This window comes from Aulonocara stuartgranti (genome assembly GCF_965226115.1).
Source record: "Aulonocara stuartgranti genome assembly, chromosome: 14".
NCBI lineage: Eukaryota > Metazoa > Chordata > Actinopteri > Cichliformes > Cichlidae > Aulonocara > Aulonocara stuartgranti.
The window spans coordinates 25080512-25102357 of NC_138950.1; the positions used below are offsets into that span (position 1 = coordinate 25080512).

Consider the following 21846-nt stretch of genomic DNA (forward strand, 5'->3'; position numbering starts at 1 on the left):
ACAAAAAAAGAAACATGTTAATAAGTCTGAATGTATAAACTGCGGCAGAGTAGAGCAAGAGCAGTTAATTCAGCTCTGAAAAGTTACAAAACTATCCCCCTTCAAATGTGATAAAACTTAGATAAAGTATTTTAACCCGACAAAACTTTATTATATTATTACTCGGATTTTTACTCTACTCTCATCTTCTCTTCCCTCTCTTCTTATGTCCTGTCACTCAGAGCTGAAGCAATGAGGCTCGCTGGAATTATTGCACTGTGAATTATTGATGGCGCCCAGCCAGACTGCAGGTTCGCTCACTGCTATACTGCTATATATTCACAGGAAATACAACCACAAATCTTCCCTCTGTGAACTGCAGGCTTCGCGTTTCTACTGCTGATTAGCATTTGTGAGCAATCAGGATGTAGTGTAACGCACCGCTGATTGTCCAAAAGTCACATGCTGGTCACAAAATATGAAAAATATAAAACATGCAAGTACGTTTATAATCCCAAGGAGATAAAACTGCATGAGACGTAAAAAAAAACAAAACATTATTATTAATGCAACAAGGTGGCTGGAAATTATATTTAAACCTTTAAAAATGGGTAAAAATGAGCTCATCGTTCTGCTGCTAACCACAAACAGGATGAGTCAGAGACAAAGCACCATGAGTGTTGAATAAGTGATAACTGTCCTATACACACACACACACACACACACACACACACTGAAGCAGCTTAAAAACACCATTTTACATCATATTGTTGCACCTTGACAAAACCACAGCGCCACCTAGTGCCTGGGTAAGCAAGCAACAGCAATGAAATAAAGACAGGGACCAAAGGATTGGCCTAAGTGGCAACTAAAAGGTGTGTGTGTGTGTGTGTGTGTGTGTGTGTGTGTGTGTGTGTGTGTGTGTGTGTGTGTGTGCTAGTACCTCCGTCAGGCAGGTTGGCCCAGTAGATGACTCTGTAGCCCTGCAGGTTCCCGTTCAGAGCCTCCCTGGGTAGAGGTATCCAGGAGAGTGAAATGACCTCTGGAGACTTGGCCACTGCCAGAACATTTTCAGGAGGCCGAGACGGCACTATCAGAGACAAGGGAGACAAAAAAAAGTATTGAAGTGGAAGCATAATGGAGTCTTTTTAAGGAAAAGTACCCTCATCTAGGATATTGAACAAGTATCCAAAAATAAATCACACAAATACCTCCTGCCACCAAATATTAAGTCAAAACCTCCATTTATAAATCATTTTATTTTACAACTATGATTATTTTAAAATGAGGGAAGTTTATGATATATATTTGCATCCTGCAGTGATTCTGATATGTTAAATGTATTATTATGTTGACTAAGTCATATTCTAACATTAAATACTGAATGCATTCTTTAATTTTGGAAAAGAGATGTGTTTTGAGAGACAAAATAAAAGGTTTTAAATAAGAACAAACACTTTATTTTTCTTTTTAAGTTTGTATATCCTTCTATGTTAGAGCCCCAGACAGAAGAGAAGCTTACTGTTTGATGTAATGCAGTTCAAAATATGCCCAGTAGATGGAAACCTTTTCACGAGAATAGCTTTAAGGTTTTGAGCCCCTGCTCATTTAAGGCTTGATGTGAGAGGAATCTGAGAATATGCTGATCCAGTTCAAAATATCTAAAACTGCTTCAGTTACAAATACAGAATAACTAAAATGCATTATTATGCTACAAACTACTCTAACTGCTAAAGTGCAACATTTTCAGTATGGCTGCATGGAAATGCACCAGGTAAGAGGCGCCCACATCCCCTGCTTACCATCCTCCAGTGTCTTAGTGACCACTTGCTGTGAAGACGGCCCGGTGCCTGCTCTGTTTGCAGCCTGCACCACCACACTGTACTGGGTGAATTTCTTCAGGTTGTCCAGCACGATGCTCTCTGTGGTATCGCCCGTGCTGTCCACACTGATAATGGTAAACTGGTGGCTCCCACCGGGGCTGTACTCCCTGTAGCCCACCTGGTAGCCACGGATCACACCGTTCTGCAGGTGTTTCTGTGGAGGCTGTGAGGAGAATCAGGAAGCTCAGACTTACTCAGATTCTTCCTATTGGGTAATTCTGAAATACTTTATGGCTAATTGTGTTTTATATTTGAAATAATTACATTAATACTTTGTCTTATGTCAGTCCATACATACCACAGATTTTAATCAATGCAGCTGAATACACTTAATTACTGTGTTCATTTCATTGTTAAATTCAAGATATAATTTTTACTTTATTGCAGTTTGTTTAAATTCCTGAAAAACACACAAAAAATAAATAAATAAATAAATAGAATGGCAAATGCAAATCAGTATTTGGTCTGTATTTGGAAAAATTCGGCTGTAAATTAAAAGACTGTCTAGTGTTTATTCTCGATGACTAATGAGATGCATGAGAATAGTCCCTGTGTATGAATGGCTCAGCTCATAAAGTGGCACTTAAAAACTTTCAAACAGCACCTTCCAGGAAACTTTGATGCTCTGTGGGGAGGTGGGCTCTAGAGTGACATCTTGTGGAGGGCCATCAGGAGCTGCAAATGAAGCACATCATTTAACGTTATTAAACACCGCTGGGTATAATGCGGGGAAAGATGATTCACTGTGAAATTTCATTTGTTTTCAATCGCGTTCAGCTACACTAGATGGTGCTGTTGAGCTAAGATTGCATGTTCCTCGATGCGCTTGCTGATTCATGACCCCAGCAGGTTTCACCTTAACTTAATAATAATTTAAAAAAGAAAAAAAAACTTGTAACATCATCAACTTTAACCTTAAATAATGTGAGGAATGATATATGAATTTTAGCACTTTATTTTAGCAATGAATCTGATAAAATGTGCCATTTTAATGTACTGGAATGCCTGAGGGAGGATCATTATAGGCAATAGAGGGTAAGTGAACACTGATAGAGATGACTAAAAGCAACGGTGGACTGAGCTGTTTCTCAAGATATAAAAAATGATGATGACCTGCATTTAAAGCAACTGCAAAATAATTACGTGCATGACGACTCAACAGGTTTGCGAGGCCGGAGGAAACAGGCTCTACGTTAAACAGAATATCACTCCCCCAAACTGAAGCTCACTGACCTGCTTCATCAGTAGTGATGGTGAGCTCATTGCTGGGGTTGCTGTTGCCGATAACGTTCTTGGCAACCATGCGGATGTTGTAAGTGGAGGAAGGGTGGAGGTCGATAATAGTGGCCTGGTTGAGCTGTGGCGAGACATCTTTGGTTACCTGGGCTGATAGCCATGACGCTAGAAGAAACAAAACACAAGCGGGTGAACACACACTGTCAAACAATCGATAAAGGTTTTGCTCTTTTATTAATTCTGGATTGTTGTTGTTTTTTTTAGTTTGACTCGTGATAGTTACATCGCTCCCCTCTCCTCGCGTCTACCTGATTTGTTCTTGCACTCAATATCGTATCCTGTGATCGGGCTATTTCCATCGAAGCCCATAGTCCAGCGGAGCGCTATGGTTCGATCTTTGACATCCCTAATCTCCACCTCGGGAGGGTCAGGAGGTTCTGTGGAACAGTAAGTTTGAGAGAGAAAGAGATACGAAATATCTCAAACACCAATAAATCACTCAAAACTTTTTCCTGAAACCAATCCACTGACACAAAAAAAAAAGCTGAGGTGAGTTGAAGCTCACCTTGCACTGTCAGCTGTATGATGCCTCGGTCCTCGCCGAAGGAGTTGATGGCATGACAGGAGAAAAACCCAGAGTCCTCGCGAAGAGTAGGCATAATCTACAGAGAAACACACCAAACTCGAGGCTTTCAAGTGTGCAGAGCTTTGCTATCAGGTAGGAATCTAAAACACTGTTTCATCCTGAGTGAGTTTAAAAGACAGCAGGGCACTGAACTCATCTCCAGCACTTTCATCTTTTAATTTGCGATAAACTAGAGAGAGGCTGGACCTCCACTCGATTATCTCTTGGCGTACATTGCTTCAATTTACTGCATTACATTTGTACTTGTTCATAATGTGTATTAACCATTAAATTTAATTGGAAAATACCTCCTTAATAATTAATAATTCATACTCAAAGATTAATACAATGAGAATGTCTTTTAGCCTGAGTTTTCCTCTGCCCTGCCTCCTCTACTCCTCCCTTTCTGCTTTCCATCTGTCTGTACAGATAAAATGACTGAAGGTTGGCGTGCTCCCCGAAGATTTGAAATGCGTTTCAATTTACAGTGAAACCGAGCACTTACCACGAGCGTTGAGATGACTTCGTCGGCCACCTCTTTGACAGTGACCACATATCTGCTGGTCTCGGGGTTGATAATGCGCTCTTCTTTCTCCCAGCGCACCATGATGGGTTTCTCTCCGTGAGCTATGCAGCTCATCCTCTTCTCCTCACCCTGCGTGGCAAGAGTGGTGTTCGGGTAGGAGGTGATCATGGCTGGTACTGAACGGAGAGTTGGGTGGGTAATGAGTAAAAGTGAAAAGAAAACAATATGGTTTACTGTATTTATTTGTTCTTGAACTCCACTACAGTAGCTTTGCATGATTCTCTGAAACAAGCTGTTTTAGCGCCTCTCCTTTTAAGGCCAACCTCCCTTTGAGCAAACTTTCAGAGCAAGAGTTAAACTTCAAGTAGACAGGATTACCCTGCTCACAGCCACACCCACATAATTGAGATGACCATATTAGGGATATCCCCTCTCTTTGTCATCATATCGAGCGAAGAGTAGAAAAAACTCCACTACATACACAAAGCTGACACACAAATGTATCTACCTATATACAGAAAAAGGAAGGAAATTTGTTTTGGGGTGTGAAGGGTGACTATTTCTTTGTTGCAAATAAATCCTATATTGTTGGAAAGCCTCTTTATTTCCCTTTAAATATCGCCTATGTAAGGAAAATGCATTTGTGGGTTGAGCAGCAGAGTTGAGTAGGAGGGTTGGGCCCATGAAAAATTTGCCAAATATTCTCTGTCAATGCCAAACAGCTTATTTTGCTATTGACTCTTGTTTGGGGTCATTTATTTATTTAGATACACAGCCACAGCAACCTGGAACATCTTCTCAATTCCCAAATATTGGAGGTAGTCTCTGATAAACCCGGCTCTGTGGGGGTTGAGCACTGTCATCTCAGAGGATAGAGTTTGGTCTCAGACGGTGGAGATTTGGGATTGCCTGGAGTCTAACCCCAACAACTGTGAACACTTCTGAGTTCCATCTCACAGCAGTGTTTCCTCAGATTTCAATCATCCGATCCAATGAACAAGACCAAACCAGAGTCAATAGTTCTTCATGGGCGCAACCCAACTGCTCAACTCTGCTGCTCAACCCACAAATATGGCACCATTTGAGGGGAAATAAAGTAGAAGATTTATTAATTTCCTGACTGTTAGTGCTAGGTTTCTCTATATGTGGATGTGACATAATGCTTAATGTGTATGTGCCACTTTGGAATCACTACCTTCACGTTTTAGCATAGAGTTTTACATCAAATTAAAATATATCAATATGTATTTCCCAGAACATGGCACACTCTACTGTGTTTCTTGTCTAATGCTGAGAAAACTCTATTTCTGCTTTTTTGTGACAATTATGACAACCACTTAAACACTCCAGGGACCGCCACGAACTCCTGTTTGAGTCTGCCTGTCTCTCCCAGTACTTAGAAGACTGAAAAGGAGCCTTTCAGGTAAGCCAGCGCCTGCTTTGATAAAGACAGTGAAGGGTAACGTGCTCCTTTCTGAAGATGAGGTAGAGGAATGGAGGAAGGAGAAAAAAGCAGTGACTCCTGACTGAACTCCCTTCGGTCTGAGAGTGGAGTCGGTCTGGCTCTACACCGTAACCGCACACCAGGCTCATTAGCAGCACATCTAGCCCATGTGCGAGTGTGTCGTTCAGCAGAATGAGTATCTGTTGTGAACGTCTCTCACCCACAATCTCTACTCACACTATTCTCGTACTCACACTCTCTTTTATTCCATCTTTTTCTCCCTTCTTACACGAAGCTGTCTCCTGATCGTAACACTCGCAGAGACTTTCAGGTGCTATTCACACCATAATGATCTCTAAGGTGTGAAGCTCCTGAATTGGATTACACCATATTAGCTCCTGCAGTCTGAGCAGACTGAATGAATATGTTAATCTCCATCGAAGAGAGCATTATCTCAATTATTATTATACACTTTGCAATTCAAGTAAAACAATTCAGAGGATCCGACTGCTGTCAGTAGTGTTAGACAGCACATCGAAATCAGCAGCAGAATATGGTTATGGGAATCACTCCTATTAGAAAAGCTGTAATTACAGACGATACTGAATCTTAAAAGGTATCTAAGCAGACAAATATGAGCCACAGATTTCAACAAATGACAATAAATAATACATCAAATAATGTTTGCCACATGTAAATAATGTTTTATGAAGTTTTTTTTAAGTTTTATATTAAAATTGTATTCACAAGAGCATTTGAATAAATTGTAAAAGCATATTAAGGACATTCATTTAAATCTTGATTTCCACTTGGGATTATGCATGTCCTTACCTGCCAATTGTCACCCTAGCTTTCTCTAGTCTACAGTGCTGTGCAAAAGTCTTGAGCCATCCCTCATTTCCTTATATTTTACTAGGGACATGGAAAATGGGACATGGGTTCAGCAACTGAAATGTGCAACCATACATAAGAAAGAGTTTGTACGATTCTAACCAGATTCCAACTCAATATTTGTTATGTCCGCCTTTATTCTTCAACACAACCTGAGCTCTCTTAACTAACCTTTCTTGTCATTTCTTCAAGTAGTCTTCAGGAATAGTTCTCCAGGCTTCTTGAAGGACATTCAAAGTTCTTCTTCGGATGTTGTCTGCCTTTTCCCCCCATCCTCACTCAATATGGTCCCACACTGCTTCAATAATGTTGAGGTCCAGGCTCTGGGGAGGCCAGTCCATGACTGACAGTGTTGCAGTGTGTGTTTTTCCTATCCAATATCCTTTTACTGCATTGGCCATGTGTCATTGCCATGCCATCAATTCTGATCAAATCTCCAACACCACTGGCTAAAACGCAGCCCCAAACCCTGACAGAGCCTCCACCGTGTTTTACAGACAGCTGTACGTCTCTCCTGACCTTCTCCCTACATACTGATGATGATTAGAGCCAAAAAATGGATTCGTCTCTTCATAAGACTAGTTGCCACTGATTTTCACTTGAGTTTTTTGTTTAACTGGGCATACCTTAACCTTTCCTTCCCATATTCCTGAGACCATTTCTGATGAAGCTTAAGTGAACTGTAGATGGATCGACTGAGGAGTACGATGACTCTCTCAGGTACTGCTGTTTTTTAGGCCTGCAACCATGCTGCCAAGTTTTCACAGTTCATAGCTCTTGGGGAATTAGCGGTGCAAAGATTTTATGGCTATCAAACTGTTATCTTTGGTATTTTTCATCAATTGAACAAAAAAAAATTTTTTTGTGACAGACCACTAGTAACAAAGTGCCTAAAGATACAATTAAAAATAGATTTTTTTGCTGGTGTGTGTAGAAACAACAGCCTTGCTTTTTTTTATGCTTGAATGATTTATATGTCAGTCTTAAGTGGCTAAGAAAGCAAACAAAACAAAAACATTCCTCTGAAACTGGTCAGGTACAAGGACTGGACTGGACAGAGCGGGAAAAACAGCAAATGTCCAAAGTAAAGCTTTGAAAGACCTTCAGACAGCCTTGAGAGCTATTGCTCAAGACAAGAAAGTCTGGCTCCCTGAAAGCAAAATATAAAGAAATGAGGGCCGACTCAAGACTTTTGCATGATATCGTATCTGCTTTTTAATAATGGGCAGGTTTGGGGTTGTAATAGGCTGAAAGAGGTTACAAAATGATGCAAAACTGAGAGACGCTTTAGACTCCTTGTCATTTTAAGATTAATTAGTGGAGCAGCTTTCGTCGGTTAATCAGCTACAAAGGATTCTGTCAAAAAGACAAATCTCCAAGTCTTGTTTTTATTAGGAAAACACATTTGTACTACCGGTATATATGCGCTATGCATTTTGAGGTGTTTGCACGCAGTGGTGAGGACTGTGTGACTGAATAGGACAGTAACAGCAGCTACATGTGGCAGATGCTTTTGTAGCAGCGCTCCGAGGCCTTCGCTTCCAAGAAAGGAAGCGATACGTGTGTTTGACTCAGTGCGCGAGTGTCTGTACACTCCTGAACAACGTGCACGTATGTATGAATATGTGTGCGCACGAGAGCGGATGTGTCTGGGGGAGCTAAGTGGGCGAGCGCAGAGAGCAGAAAAGACTTGTGCTCATGACACATCTCAGCCACAGTACACGATGGAGAAGAGAGAGCGAGCATGTACCCCTGCAGCGCTAACTATGATCCCTCGCTCTCTCCCTCGCTCTCTCGCTCCATCTCCCTCCTCAGGCTCCCACCAGGACAGTGATGATTTAATGATGAGAGAGACCACTTTGATTATTCATACACAGCAGACAAGTCCGCTGGCCGTGCTGTTGTCTCACACAGGCGTACACGAACCTCAGATATGCACAGGCGCACACACATACTCACACTCAGAAATGCATAAATACAGCAACGTTGGCCTTGCACACATGCACAGTGCATCTACACACAATAGGCATGCATGTACACAAACAAATCCAAAGTAAAACACAGAGAGCACTGTAGAAACAGACCTGTTACCCACCGTCATCCACAAACACACACGCGCACACAAACACAAAGCATTCCTGTGGTTGAACCAGCATTTGTAGCTAACTTTGTAATAATTTATTTTGGCTGCACACAGTACGCTTTGATTATACTTGGAGTGCCAGGAAGGTTAGACAATCACAAGCCATTTAAAGTACTTGAAAACATAATTAATCATTTATTATCCCACACTTGTGTGAATGGCTATTTGCATGATGGCGTTTGAATTACTCTGATGTGTTGAAACGTCACGCAGGCTGAAAAATGCTGCAGATTATTTTTTGCTCAGCTGTTATTCATCATTTCGGTGGCATGCGTGAAGGTGTCGCTATACCGGATACCACACGTATCAAGGCCTCACCAGCGTTGGATTTTTAAGGTGAGTTCAGGCTTACACACATGCCATAAGCTCTGTGAGGATGTTTGATGAGTTAAATGATAACAACAGCACACTAATGTGTCAAAATAACAATGTTATAATAGTATTGGATGAATAAAAACCTTGGCCTGATGATGGCAAAGGGTGTTATCAAGTTTACAATACAATTTTTCCTTTTAAAATGAAAGGAGCAGAATAATAACACTGCCATCCTGCTCAGGATCTCTGCTTCTAGTGTGGCTAAAACAACCTGTAAATTCCCTCTAGAGGGAAAACTAAATTGTGTGCCTTATCTTTTAATTAGCTCAAACATGTCTTTGAAACATCTGTATATCTGTGATCATTTGCCATCTGCCAAAAACATCAGACTTATATCTCTCAGTCTTTTGTTTTTGATGCTCTACATTCAAATCAAGAGAGTCGACAAGCACGTCCGCACACAAGCACGGATCCCGCGTACAGTAACCTCCCCCCACATACAAACAAACAAACACTTACACACAGACTCTTTCAACATGTTTCTCTGTCTTTTTTCCCTCCCTCACAGCACATTTTCATCTTTGAAGCAGCCAGCAAAAATCAAAAGGGGGTTGATACTCGTGCGCGTTTGTGTGTGCCTGCGCGGATGTGCACGCTCGGGTCTGTGCGCTATTGTGCGTGTCAGACTTGGGACTGCCGACGTTTAAACCTCATCCCTTATTCACTTGGAGCCCCTCCCTCTCCCTCGCTCCCAGCGCCATCATTCCCGTACCCACTGCCCCCGCGCAGGAAACTGCTGATTTATTTTGCATAGCAACTATGAATTTTAAGTGAGTCCTATAAACAGAGTCTCCTCAGCCCCATCTCTAAATGTTATTGCTCCTTAACAGGGGCTATTTTCTCCATCTAAATCGGAGGCCTCGGCGAGTTAACATCAACAGGGATCATGTTTGCTCATGAAAAGAACTCTAGAAAGGGCGCACAATGACTGTGAAATCACGTGTGCACGACTGTATTCATCATTTACGGTTGTACCTACGAGCGCATGCTTGACTGCTGAAGTGTTCCTGTGCCCCTGACTGCACATATGAATACCTCTCTGTGCACATTGAGGTATTCAAGCTGTTTTTGACCTTGTATACAAACACGTGTGAATGAAACATGCGAAGTACAATGCAGTACCTAAAATGTTCTACATCTTCTCGGCTGTGCTTCAGTGGCCCGAGCAGAGGTAAGGCCTTCTCCTCATCTGATCTCTATGCATCTACCGTGCAGCACTTGCACAGCCCCGGGCTAAACCTATTCTTTTTGATGGCCTGTAATTGCTCAGTTGATGTATATTTTTTAATATCCAGCAATATTACAGGGGCCTGGTAATAAAACACGGACGGGTAGAGGAGAAAGCGTGAGTGCGAAGAGGGGGAGACAGGAGAGGAGGAGAAAGCTGAGGTGGTCGAGAAGGGAGTGAAAGAGAGGGAACAAAGACAACAGAAAGGAAGAGGAGGACTTAACAGAGGAATGCAAAGATTTATACCCTTTCAAAGCTTTTTGCCACATGGTCAAATTCCCTTACATTAGAAGAGGTGTAAAAAAGGTGAACACTATTTACTTAATAAACAATAACCATGTGTCCGAAACTAAAATGCCACGGTCTCGTGTCTTTGCCCCTGTGTTTTGAGTTTTGACATTTTGGTTCTGTTTATCCTCACATTTTTTGTAATGTGTGCTTTGTCCTGGTCATTTTCAGTTTTGTATTCTAAGTTATTCCTCCTGTTTATTTATTCTCAGTTTCAGTTCTGCCTCCTTTTGTAATTTGTAATTATAGTCAGTTGCAACGCGCATTTGTGTACATAAGATTTTCTGGAGGAGGACAGACATTTGTTTAGAACTTATAAAGATGTCGAAGAAGCAAACTCAACTTAAACAACTTTAAGCAATTACACTTTGGTGTTCCTCCACCTCCAAAGAAATGTCAGAAGGAGTCCGAACCGCAAAAGAAACGCATATTCTCGGAAAAGTGGTTGCAGGAGGTGAGCTGGCTTCGCAAACAGCGTTGCAACTTCTTATCTGGTGTGCGTCTTTTATTTTGACAGCGAATGCGGGACTGCGGACCACTTATGTGCACCTCTGCTATTTATGCTAGTGAGTCCCAAAGTGGCAGCACGGTGGCACGGTGGTTAGCACTGTTGCCGCACAGCAAGAAGGTCCTGAGTTCAATTCCAACATCAGGCCGGGGTCTTTCTGTGTGGAGTTTGCATGTTCTCCCCGTGTTTGCGTGGGTTCCCTCCGGGTACTCCGGCTTCCTCCCACCGTCCAAAGACATGCAGCTTGTGGGGATAGGTTAATCGGATAATCCAAATTGTCACTAGGTGTGAATGTGCGAATGAATGTGAGTGTGAATGGTTGTCTGTCCCTGTGTGTTGGCCCTGTGACAGACTGGCGACCTGTCCAGGGTGTACCCCGCCTCTCGCCCTATGACAGCTGGGATAGGCTCCAGCGCCCCCCGCGACCCTGAAAAGGATAAGCGGAAGCGGATAGATGGATGGATGGATGGATGGAGTCCCAAAGTGTGTGCTGGGGTCCCCTGCTGGGCTGCAACGGAACTACAGGTGGGCCGCAGTAATAGAAGAAATTCAGTTTAAAATTAATCATCATGTAGGGTAACATATCATACTATCGATATAAATGATATAAATTTAGTTTGTGATGATATTCATTACTCTGACCTTAATTTACTGGTCATGTCCCAGTGGCAGGTGGGTCACACATTGGTCTTAACACTTTGCACATGATTAGATGGCATTAGCAATTCGTAGCCCGCAGCCTGTGTTCTTAGGAGACACCTTGCTTTCTCTTGTATTTTGGGGATTAGGGTGAATATTAAAAGGTAAGCTCAATGGGATTTTCTGTTTTTTTATTTAGTTAATTTTTTTTTAAAATTTAACTTAGTTTGTTTAATCAAAAAGTTGGTAGTATCCATCGTATTAAAATTTTATGTTAATGCTATATGCTATTTAGAGAGCCAGTCATGCTGACCTTTAGTAGCTGGAAATCACAAAAACACCTGCTTAATATTTAACCCTGTGCTTTCATTTTTATTTTTACTAATTTGGTTTTTAAAAAGGATTACTAAAAAGAATAAACACTACTTTTTCAACTTTTTCAGTGTCACTGCAGCCCTGTGTATATACAGCACCAAAAGAACAAACAAGTTTGAGGAGCAGGTTAAAAATAACCAGTAAATTTTAAATGTTTCTTTTTTGCTTGTACTTACACTCATAGACTTAACACAAAATTCAATTACACAGACCAACTGATAACACTTGGACATATAACATAATACGGACATAATTAGACTCATAAAATAGCGTAAAAATTTAAATAACCAATTACAACGAACAGCAAAAATATGTAAAATAGATCTTTTGCTATATAACTCGTATATTCATTAGATTAACACTATTTGGTGTGTTATTCAGTCTCTCACTGCTGAATGTGTAAGACGAAACAATGGGCTGAGAGTGCAAATAAAGCAGAGAAACATGCAGACTGCACTTCCCTTGAGCCCACGTCAGCTACTAATTGAGGTATTGATGGATTTAAATGAAGCAGAAATGCACTCAAGAGTTCTAACCTCTCATAAAAGGCACACATACACCCCCACACACACAACTGTATCCTCTCCATACAAGCACAATGCAAACGATGTGTTTTACATGAATACACAAACTCTAAAATATTCCTGCAGCGTGTACAAAAACATATACAATGTATGCCAAGAAAAAAAATTATACACCACTCAGGCGACTTTAGTTCAGCTTTACAGAAAGCATCTCGAGTACAACAAGTACAAGCTGGGGTTTAAAATGTGAAATCTGATCTCTTGATGAGTGTTCGGCATGGGGCTGAGCCAATGGTAGCAGGGGAAGCTAAGTATGATCAGAGGCCCAAAAGAACATATCACATTTTCCTCTAATGTGAAGTATTCTAACTGTGAAGATGACACGTCAGTGCTAACTGAATCACAAATGACTAAGAAGGTTTGGAATAACTCTATAAAAGAAAAAGAAAGAAGTGTGTTCACATTTGATCTACTTTGATGATCCCATACAGACGTGGCATCAATATAGTAACTGTGGTACAGAAATGTCCAGCCAAGTCAAGTCATCTTTAATCATATAGCACATTTAAAAGACATCAAGTGTCGGCCAAAGTGCTAAACTGAGGGATAATATAATAAAAAGAATTAAAATAGATAAGATGAAAACATTATAGAAAACATTGCAAGACATCCATATATGTTTGTAAAAAATATGTGTACATGCAAATATGCACATACATATACAAAAATGCACACATTCACACACAAGCACACATACGTGAACATTAAATACATGTATGCGCATGCAAACATCATTCAATGAGGTAAAAGACCTGAATAGCTAAAACAGAATAAAAGAGGTGTCAGAGAGATTGGAAAGCCTTGGAAAATAGGTAGGTCTTTAGATTCCATTTGAAGACTTCCAAGGACTGTTCCAGAGCCTCGGGGCGGCAATGGAGAAAGCCCCGTCACCTCTAAGATCATTTAGAAAAAAATGTCTGGAGTGAAAAGTGTATCACTCACTTATATACAGAATATACCATCTTGTATATAACATGAACTGATCCTGGATTAAACAAAATATGACCGTGATCTTAAACGTTTTATACTTAATTTTCTTTTTTCAAATCTCGACTATGATAGAAAATGTTGGACTATGACGATTGGTAGCACTGATCTTTCTTTATGTTTGCCTGCACATTTCCTGAAGAGAAGTGTAAGCTCGGAAGATCTGCTGAACACCTACAGAACAAATGAAAAGTTCTCAATGTTCTCAAATATTACTAAAGTTCATGAACGTGAGAATCAATGGCATCTAATACAAAGGGGGGAGGGAGGGGGGGGGGGGGTCCATTAACTAGCAATCGTTATTGACTGAAATAAAGTTGCTTGCTCTGTACAAAATCATGCGGAGCCCGCAGGCAGCTATAGAGAATATAAAAATGATATTTCAAGGCCATTTTACTACATTGAGTGTAAGAAATACTATTACATGCCTGCAGCCTCCATTGTAGGCTGCCTTAACCATAAATCTCCAATTCAGTTTTATCGAATCGCCTTCTTTCTCTCCATACTACAACTGTCTCTTTGTAATTTTATAGCAAAGTTTTAAAAAATTACTTTACAAGCACCTAAGAATTTTTTTTTTCCTTTTTGGGGGGGGGGGCAGGATTTTCCCATGTTTTACACTGTACAATCCAAGCTGGGGTATTTTATATAGATATCGTATTACATTATATGAATTATACAAGTGCAGGTTAATTAACTCAGTCACTTTACCTGCAAGTTGCACAAAACAGCAAGGCAGTAAAAACTGGATGTTTAGTCATTTCTCATGTAAAACCCCGCAAGCGTTATCGTCAGAGCCGGTGTATATGTTTTTTTGTTTTTTGTAGCACAGATGTTTCTGAATGACCTGAGAAATATTAAAGGGATATTTTAGGAATAGAGTACAGCCAGCATTGCTAGTTCAGCACTACGGACAGCGACATGGACTGCAGACACAGCAAGGCAGGCCATTGATTGCAGTGGCTGATTGTATCTTAGCCTAATAGCAGAAAGAACTGTGATAGATGCAGGTGACTTTATAGTTCGGTAATGCAGATTATCGACAGCACGGCCTCAAGAGGACCGGAGTGTTTGTGTTTGCTGGAGAGCGTGACAGAGCGAGGGGAGGAGAAGGTATTCTAGTAATCTCAGCCAAGTTATTTATAAACGAGTCATCTTTGTCGCTTTTACAGCTGCTCGAATGTTTGATATTTTCTAATAAGTTGCATATGTTGTCGCATGAGGAGTGAGGAAGACTCATTTTGGTTACTTTGGGTGGAAAGAAGCATCTTTAGAGCACAAATCCCTGAACATCTTTCCAACTAAAGATGTGCAGGTGCAGTGCACTTGGTGCTTTAGGGAGAAAAATGATTTTATCAGCACCACAGGCCTATCGTGTGTGTATGTGGCTTCAAAAATTCACCCAACTATGTTGGGAATATATAACTCGCGCTTTAAAGGAATAGAACATGTTTCTGTTCATTTAAAGCAGAAGAACATGTTTTCATATAAATAATAAAAGCTGTAAATCATGTTACGGTTACAGTTCATGTTAATGAAACTACTAGTTGTGAGAAGCAAGCGTACATTATTCAGTAGTGAAGTTATTAGAATTCCCTTTGATAGAGCCCAGTGCAACGTGAAACTGAAGCCTGCAGCAACAGCAGAGTGCATTCAATAGGTCAAGCCTCTCTCACGCACACACATATACACAACTCTCTCACACTGCTGTGGCAGCTAGTGCAGCTGAATATTAGGATCAATGAAAGTGAAACTATGCAAGCAGTTTCTGTTCACTCCTCACACGATTCCATTTCCTACTAGAATACAAAATGCACACCAATAACACAGCATAAACAGTCCACTGCTGTTTCCTGTCGAGTAGAGGTATGGGTTATTGATTGTTCATGTCCTCCACAAATAACACACATACACTCACTGGACATTTTGTTACATACACCTCTTCAGCTGCTTGTTAACACAAATATTTAACCAGCCAGTCTCATGGGGTAAACTCAGTGCATTTAGTCATGTAGACGTGGTCAAGACGACCTGCTGAAGTTCAAACTGAGCATCAGAATCTGATGACTCTTGTTTTCTGCTGCAACATTTGGACTGTAGGGTCAAACTTTGGAGTAAACAACATGAAAGCATGGGCTTATCCTGCTTTATATGAGTGGTTTAGGCTGCTGATATAATAGTGTGGGGTATATTTCCTTGGCACACTTTGGTCCCATTACCACCAACTGAGCATTGTTGAAACAGAGCAGCCTACCAGAGTATTGCTGCTGAGCATGTCTGTCTCTTTATGACCACAGTGTACCCATCTTCTGATGCCTTCTTCTGGTATTATAACGAGCCATGTCACAAAGCTCAAATCATCTCGAACTGGTTTCTTGTGCATGACGATGAGTTCACTGTGTTGTGATGTGGTGGAACATCATGGATGTGCAGGGTATCGTCACTCATTTCTAGAATCGATTCGATTCCGAGTCACAAGGTCCCGAATCGATTCGATCCACGATTCGATTCAATTTGAATCGGGAAATTTTGCCTCAGACAGTCAGAAATATTATAATTCAGATCATGCATCAGTACATTTCTATATTTTTATATCTATAAAAAGAAATCTGACACTTGCAAGACATAATCAAGGGCATGAGCGTCACAGCAGATGCCTTTGTGTCAAAGTAGCTGAGGATAAAACACAGAAAAACATGAAGGTGATTTTCCTGGCCTGGGATTTAATAAAAATATTCTGCAGTAGATCAAAAACGCAACAAAACCGTTAATGAACATATGAACATTACCTGATGCTGCTGACGTGAAGCAGAGCAAAGTTACAGAGGTTTTATTAGAGACACAGCTGAGCGTTTTGCAATTTTGCATAATTTTAAAAAGTTTAGATTTGTTCAGTATTGAACGGCAGAAATGAGGCTTTCTTTTCGGAAGTAAGTGAAAGGAAAAAAAAAACAGCGTCCGACAGCGCTGTCGGAGAGAGAGAGAGAGAGAGAGAGAGAGAGAGACAGCTGTGCATGTAGTGTGATTTTATCGAGGTGGCAGCAAAACAATAAGAGGGAATTCATGACGATGTTTATGTGAATCGAGTTTGCTGCTTCTTTTGCTGCTGGTTCAGTCAATAATGTTTGGAGAGAGATAAAACCTGCAGCTTCAGAATCAGGGCAAAAATGGCGCAAACACAAAGCGCGGACACGCCGAAACATCAGAATCAGCGAGCTGTCGGCTTTCAGCTTGTGTCCGTGCCGTCGGGTGAGAAAGGCGACATCTCACTGATTCTGATCCGTCGGCGGGTCCGAGCTGTGTGTTTACATCTTTGTGCAGAATCCGTGTACCTGCTCTCATTTATTGTTTTAGCTGTTTGGTGGTTGTTGAAATTTTGTTTGGTTTAACCTGAGATTCTGGCGTTTCGGGCAAAAAAAAAATTATATTAAAAAATCGATTCAGGATTTTAATGAATCGATATCACGTTATCCAAGCGAGAATCGATTTTAATCGATAAATTGATAATCAAAACCCACCCCTAATAAGGAAGCCCAAAGGGTGGACTGCACAGTAACTGATACTAAAGCAATGTGGCAGTGTGTGGAAAATGCACTTTACATGTTCTAGCATGTAAATAAGCTGCATGTGTGCACACCAGCATGTTTGATTCGGCCAATAAACTCTATGCTCCCTTCTGCACACCTCACATACACCTAGGAGCTCTGACTTAGGGTGGGGATTGATGAGAATGATCATTGAGGAGTCACCCAGAAAAGCACACCAATATCTTCTCTGCTGCTGCACATTATCTCAGTGAACTCCTGCGAGAAGACCTCACAAAGGGACTAAAAGTTGACTAAAACGAAAAAGGTCAGAGATGAGAGAAAAAGAGAAGATCTGCATTGCTGTTGCATTCAACAACAGCAAAGATTAAATTATTGAGCTATATTATCTTATTCTAACATCTTTAGCATTCTCTGTGACCCTGAGGAGCACATATGGGTGGATTTTAACAGATACACTGAAAGCATAATATAAAGAAAATGCAGGCCCGATTTATTTTATGTATTTTTTTAGTTAATGGTTAAAGCATACTGTGTGCCGTAAGAACTTGTTCACTTATCATTTTCTTCAGTTGAAATACATGAAAATCAATGTTTGGAGTTTGATATGCTACTGAGAGTTGAGCCTGCAGTAGCTGCAGCTGCAGTGTTTGCTCTCTGCGTGGTAGAAAATAGAAGAAAAAAGGTTGGCACAGCCATAGGTCAACTTGCTGCATAGCAACTGGGTGCCACAGTCAGCAAACTGACCTATGAAAACACAGAGTTTGTTCCTCTCTGAGCTTGCTGTTTCAGTGCTGACAGCTTCTCAGCCTTGTACACTGCGAGGCTTAATTACAGTGACACATGAATATCCACGATGTGCCCGCTGATATTAATGATAGAACATACAGATTCACCCAGAAGGCGGGTTCTGCACAAATTATTTTTCACAGAGAGGTCAGAGGTCACAGTATGATAGAGAACATTTTGAACACCTGACCTTTATCCTGTCAGACTAACTTAAATATTAAATTGAGCTGGAGTCACAGTCTTGTTTATGTACACCCAAGAAGAAAACAGAGGATGAGACGGAGAAAGAAAGAGTGCTGCCTGTCAGCAGGGAACCTCATGCTCGAGTTTGATAACAGTAGCAGAGGGAAAATAATCCCCACTTGCATCTAAGTACCACTCCTAGCACGTTAGGGGAGCTACATGCTAATGCTCGTGGAAGCAGGACACCAGCAGTCATGGACATTAAACTAAGACACGTTCACGTGGAGGTGTGAGGTATAACTGATGTATATAGAAAAATGTTCTCGTCATGATCTGTTCGTTCATAAGCTGCACAGCTTAACTCCTGAAAATAATGGAAGCCAATTCAGCCTACTGCTCCTTCAGCCCAGACAGCGAAGCAGAAATTGATTACAGCTGCATCAGATGTGGATTCTTACTTTTGACTGTGAGGTACATGGACTTGCTGACATCCGCTCCCACGTCGTTGCTGACTTTACACAGGTAGAAGCCGCTGTCGTCCTCCAGCACGTGTTTGATAAGCAGCGAACCGTTGCTCAGCAGCTGGATACGAGAGCCGGTGTTCAGAGGGATGGGCTGAAACTGGGGGACGCCGGCGCCTAGTGCGAGCAGGTAGAGACGGGCCAAAAAAAGACAAAATCAGGAGCTGTTTTAAATCAGAAAAGAGGCATTCAGATTTATTTATACGGCTCATTCAGTGCACCACGACACAGAGAAAAATACACATATATGAAGATAAATAGCATTACAGTACTTAACAGTAAGAGGACCTAGAATGTGTGTGTCCATGTGCATTCACTTGACCATGCATCTGTGTTTACAGATTTGACGACAAAGCCTGTCAGATTCAGCAAGGATTGTAAACATGTTTCTTAACACCAGGCCTAAATCCTTAAATCGCCAAACAGCTGCTGAGCAGAGCGAAACAGGCTGAGCTCCTGGTGTGATGCAATCAGAACAGACATAATGCTCATGTTTAACAAGAAGGCAGATTGGTGCAGAGGAACAACGGGGAGAGCAGGGAGGCCTTATATTGGAACTAGCCTTCGATGCAGAGTCAGGCAGATTTCTCCGCTGAAGTTAGAAGAGGATTTTCTCCTTTTTTCTTTTTGTTCTTGTGTTTCCAACTCTGGATTTAGTCTTTGCTCTTGTGTTTGCTGAATTCACCAAAAGAATAACACAGAAATGTCCTTAGAAACACATTTCTGGCCAGTCTGAAAGACAAGGACACACTAATCCTGAAGCAGTGGGTTCGATGCTTTGCGCCGTTCTTTATCTGTAAAAGTCAAATATGACTGACATTTGAAATTCATTCTTAAAATTTTTCAAAATAACTAACAAAATCTGTCCGGTACCTGTCTGAAGTCTGCTAACAGATGGGTAGGAAACTGTCTCTGTCTTTTAAATAGAAAATTATATAATCAGTCTCTTTTTACTGTTATACATTACAGTATCTCTTCCTGAACTGGCAGCCCTTAAGTCTCTAAGAAATGTCACCAACACTGAATTATAAGGCTCATATCTTTAACTAGTCTTGCTCATGTAGCATTAAACGCATGCAAAGTGAGCCAGACGTTGCATAAGCTCGTGTTAAAGTTAGCGTGTACAGATTAGACCATTTAGGGAGCTGTGGGTATTTGCTGTTTAATTAAAATGCAGTCAAGTGGCCGTGGCTAGAGAAGGGTCAAGTGGTGACTTTGTTCCTGCTCCCCTGGCTCTTAGAGAGGCAGAGGGAGGTAGAGGTGTTCTTCCTTGAATTATGGATTCTGCATATCCAAATAGTGCTAGTCGTTATGTTAATAGCAGTTGACCTTTACTTACTGTTCCATATCTCTCGGAGACACTCATCTGGCTCTTAGCTATTACTGTTGCAGTAAAAGCATGCCAGGCAGCTATTCTCTGGACAAACTGCAGTCTGGCTAACAACAAATTAGGCATTAGCGAGCTAAACTGCCTGCCCTGGATAAGTTGATTTTCATTGTCCCTTTGCTCTGACAGCTATCCTGTAGAGAAACAGGAAGTGTGTGAAATGCTGAGGTAAAAAGGTCCCAGAAACCAAAAAATAGGACTGACTGGTAGTCTGGCTTAAGCAAACCTGACCAATAAGCTAGCTTCAAACACTACAAGTGAGTAGACACATGCTGAGCTCAGGCCGATCCCTCCGTACATACTGATCAGGCCGGGTCAGACACTGCTAATCAGGCACAGACATGCACACGAGCACACATAAATCCCATCTGATTCTTTCACTCCTTTGATCATGGCACCGAGCACGCAGACACACACATGTGCACGCTCTGCTCCTCGTTGGCTGTTGTGTTTCTCTTGGTGAAGCTTTCATCCCAGGTTATATGGATGATGGAGCAAACATCTGGGGCCCCTTTCTTCATCTGCCCTGCTCAAGTGACTAAAATCACCTGCTGCCTTGCTGCCTGTCTGTCTGCTTCAGTCTGTTCTCGTCTTTTTCTCTCTGATGATTTTCTAACGATGCAGGTGGGAACTGTGAAAACTAACAGCCCTAAATTGAAGTGGTGTGTGCGTTTGTATGTCCTGCGCATTCATAGACATGTATGCCAGCCGCAGGTAAAGAAAGCAGCAAGCAGAGTGATTTCTCCCTGTTTTGACTGATGTTTGCACCTCTTCTCACATGTTCAACCATCTTCCCTTTACATTCAGTTCATTTAATGTACCTTTGGAGTGTTCCCAAACGATGGTAGGTGGTGGATAACCTTCAGCGGAGCAGTTAAGAGTCACAGTTTTGCCATAGATCCCATCTTGATCCTCAGGCTGAACCACAAACTGAGGAGGGACTGTACACAGCAACAAACACAACAAACAGCAACACTTCATGGTGTTTCCCAGCTGATTTTACTGATAGATGGAAGGTGGATGCTGTCTTACCCCTAACGATCAGCTGGCTCTGGTGCTCCACAACAGCAGCTTCATTGCGGGCGATGCAGGTGTAGTTGCCGTTGTGGTCGGGTGTTAGGTTGGAGATCCTCAGCGAGCTGGTAAAGTCTATGTTGTCCACAGTTACGCCCAAGCTGGCGGGGATCGGCCGCCCGTCCTTCTGCCACGTGATGTCCAGCGGTCGGTCACCAGACATGACCACGCAGGGGATGAAGACGCGTTGGCCGATGGTGAAACGCTGAAACTCGAAGGGCTGGATGTAGGGAGGGACTGCAGGTGGAGGGATAAAAATCTAAATGATTACAAGTCTTCAAAAATCATCTGAACTCCCTGGATTCTGTTAAAGTTGCTGTGTCCCTTATTGAGACTAACCCTATAAGCATCACTCTCTCTCTCTGTTAAGAAAACAAGAGGTCACTGAAAGAACATAAAAGACTTGAATAGCAAAACATGCTGCAATAATTCGTTGTCATTCCCAGGCTGGAACATTTTGTCCTCAGAGTGCATAGAAAGAGAGAAAGAAAATAAATAATAATAACTTTCAAGGTGACTTGTTGTGATGCTTTAGAAAAAGAAACCTTAACGAACCTGAGCCTTTTCCCTTTATCTATAAATGATCATATATCAAGCCACTAACCTACACCTATGTGCATTAACATCTAGCTGCAA

The 21846-nt window shown here is 41.5% G+C and overlaps 1 protein-coding gene across 4 annotated transcripts in view; it reads right to left on the reverse strand.

The window, feature by feature from the left end:
- Positions 1–21846, reverse strand: part of dscamb (Down syndrome cell adhesion molecule b) — a 134084-nt gene that overhangs the window by 17978 nt on the left and 94260 nt on the right. For all 4 annotated transcript variants that reach the window (XM_082501857.1, XM_082501856.1, XM_082501859.1 and 1 more), the window contains exons 9-18: positions 21169–21447; positions 20958–21077; positions 18687–18866; positions 4229–4425; positions 3664–3760; positions 3407–3535; positions 3096–3263; positions 2467–2537; positions 1782–2025; positions 923–1069 (exon numbers count right to left, since the gene is read on the reverse strand). In XM_082501857.1, coding sequence (XP_082357983.1) covers positions 923–1069; positions 1782–2025; positions 2467–2537; positions 3096–3263; positions 3407–3535; positions 3664–3760; positions 4229–4425; positions 18687–18866; positions 20958–21077; positions 21169–21447 — 1632 coding nt within the window. The remainder of the gene's footprint in view (positions 1–922; positions 1070–1781; positions 2026–2466; positions 2538–3095; positions 3264–3406; positions 3536–3663; positions 3761–4228; positions 4426–18686; positions 18867–20957; positions 21078–21168; positions 21448–21846) is intronic.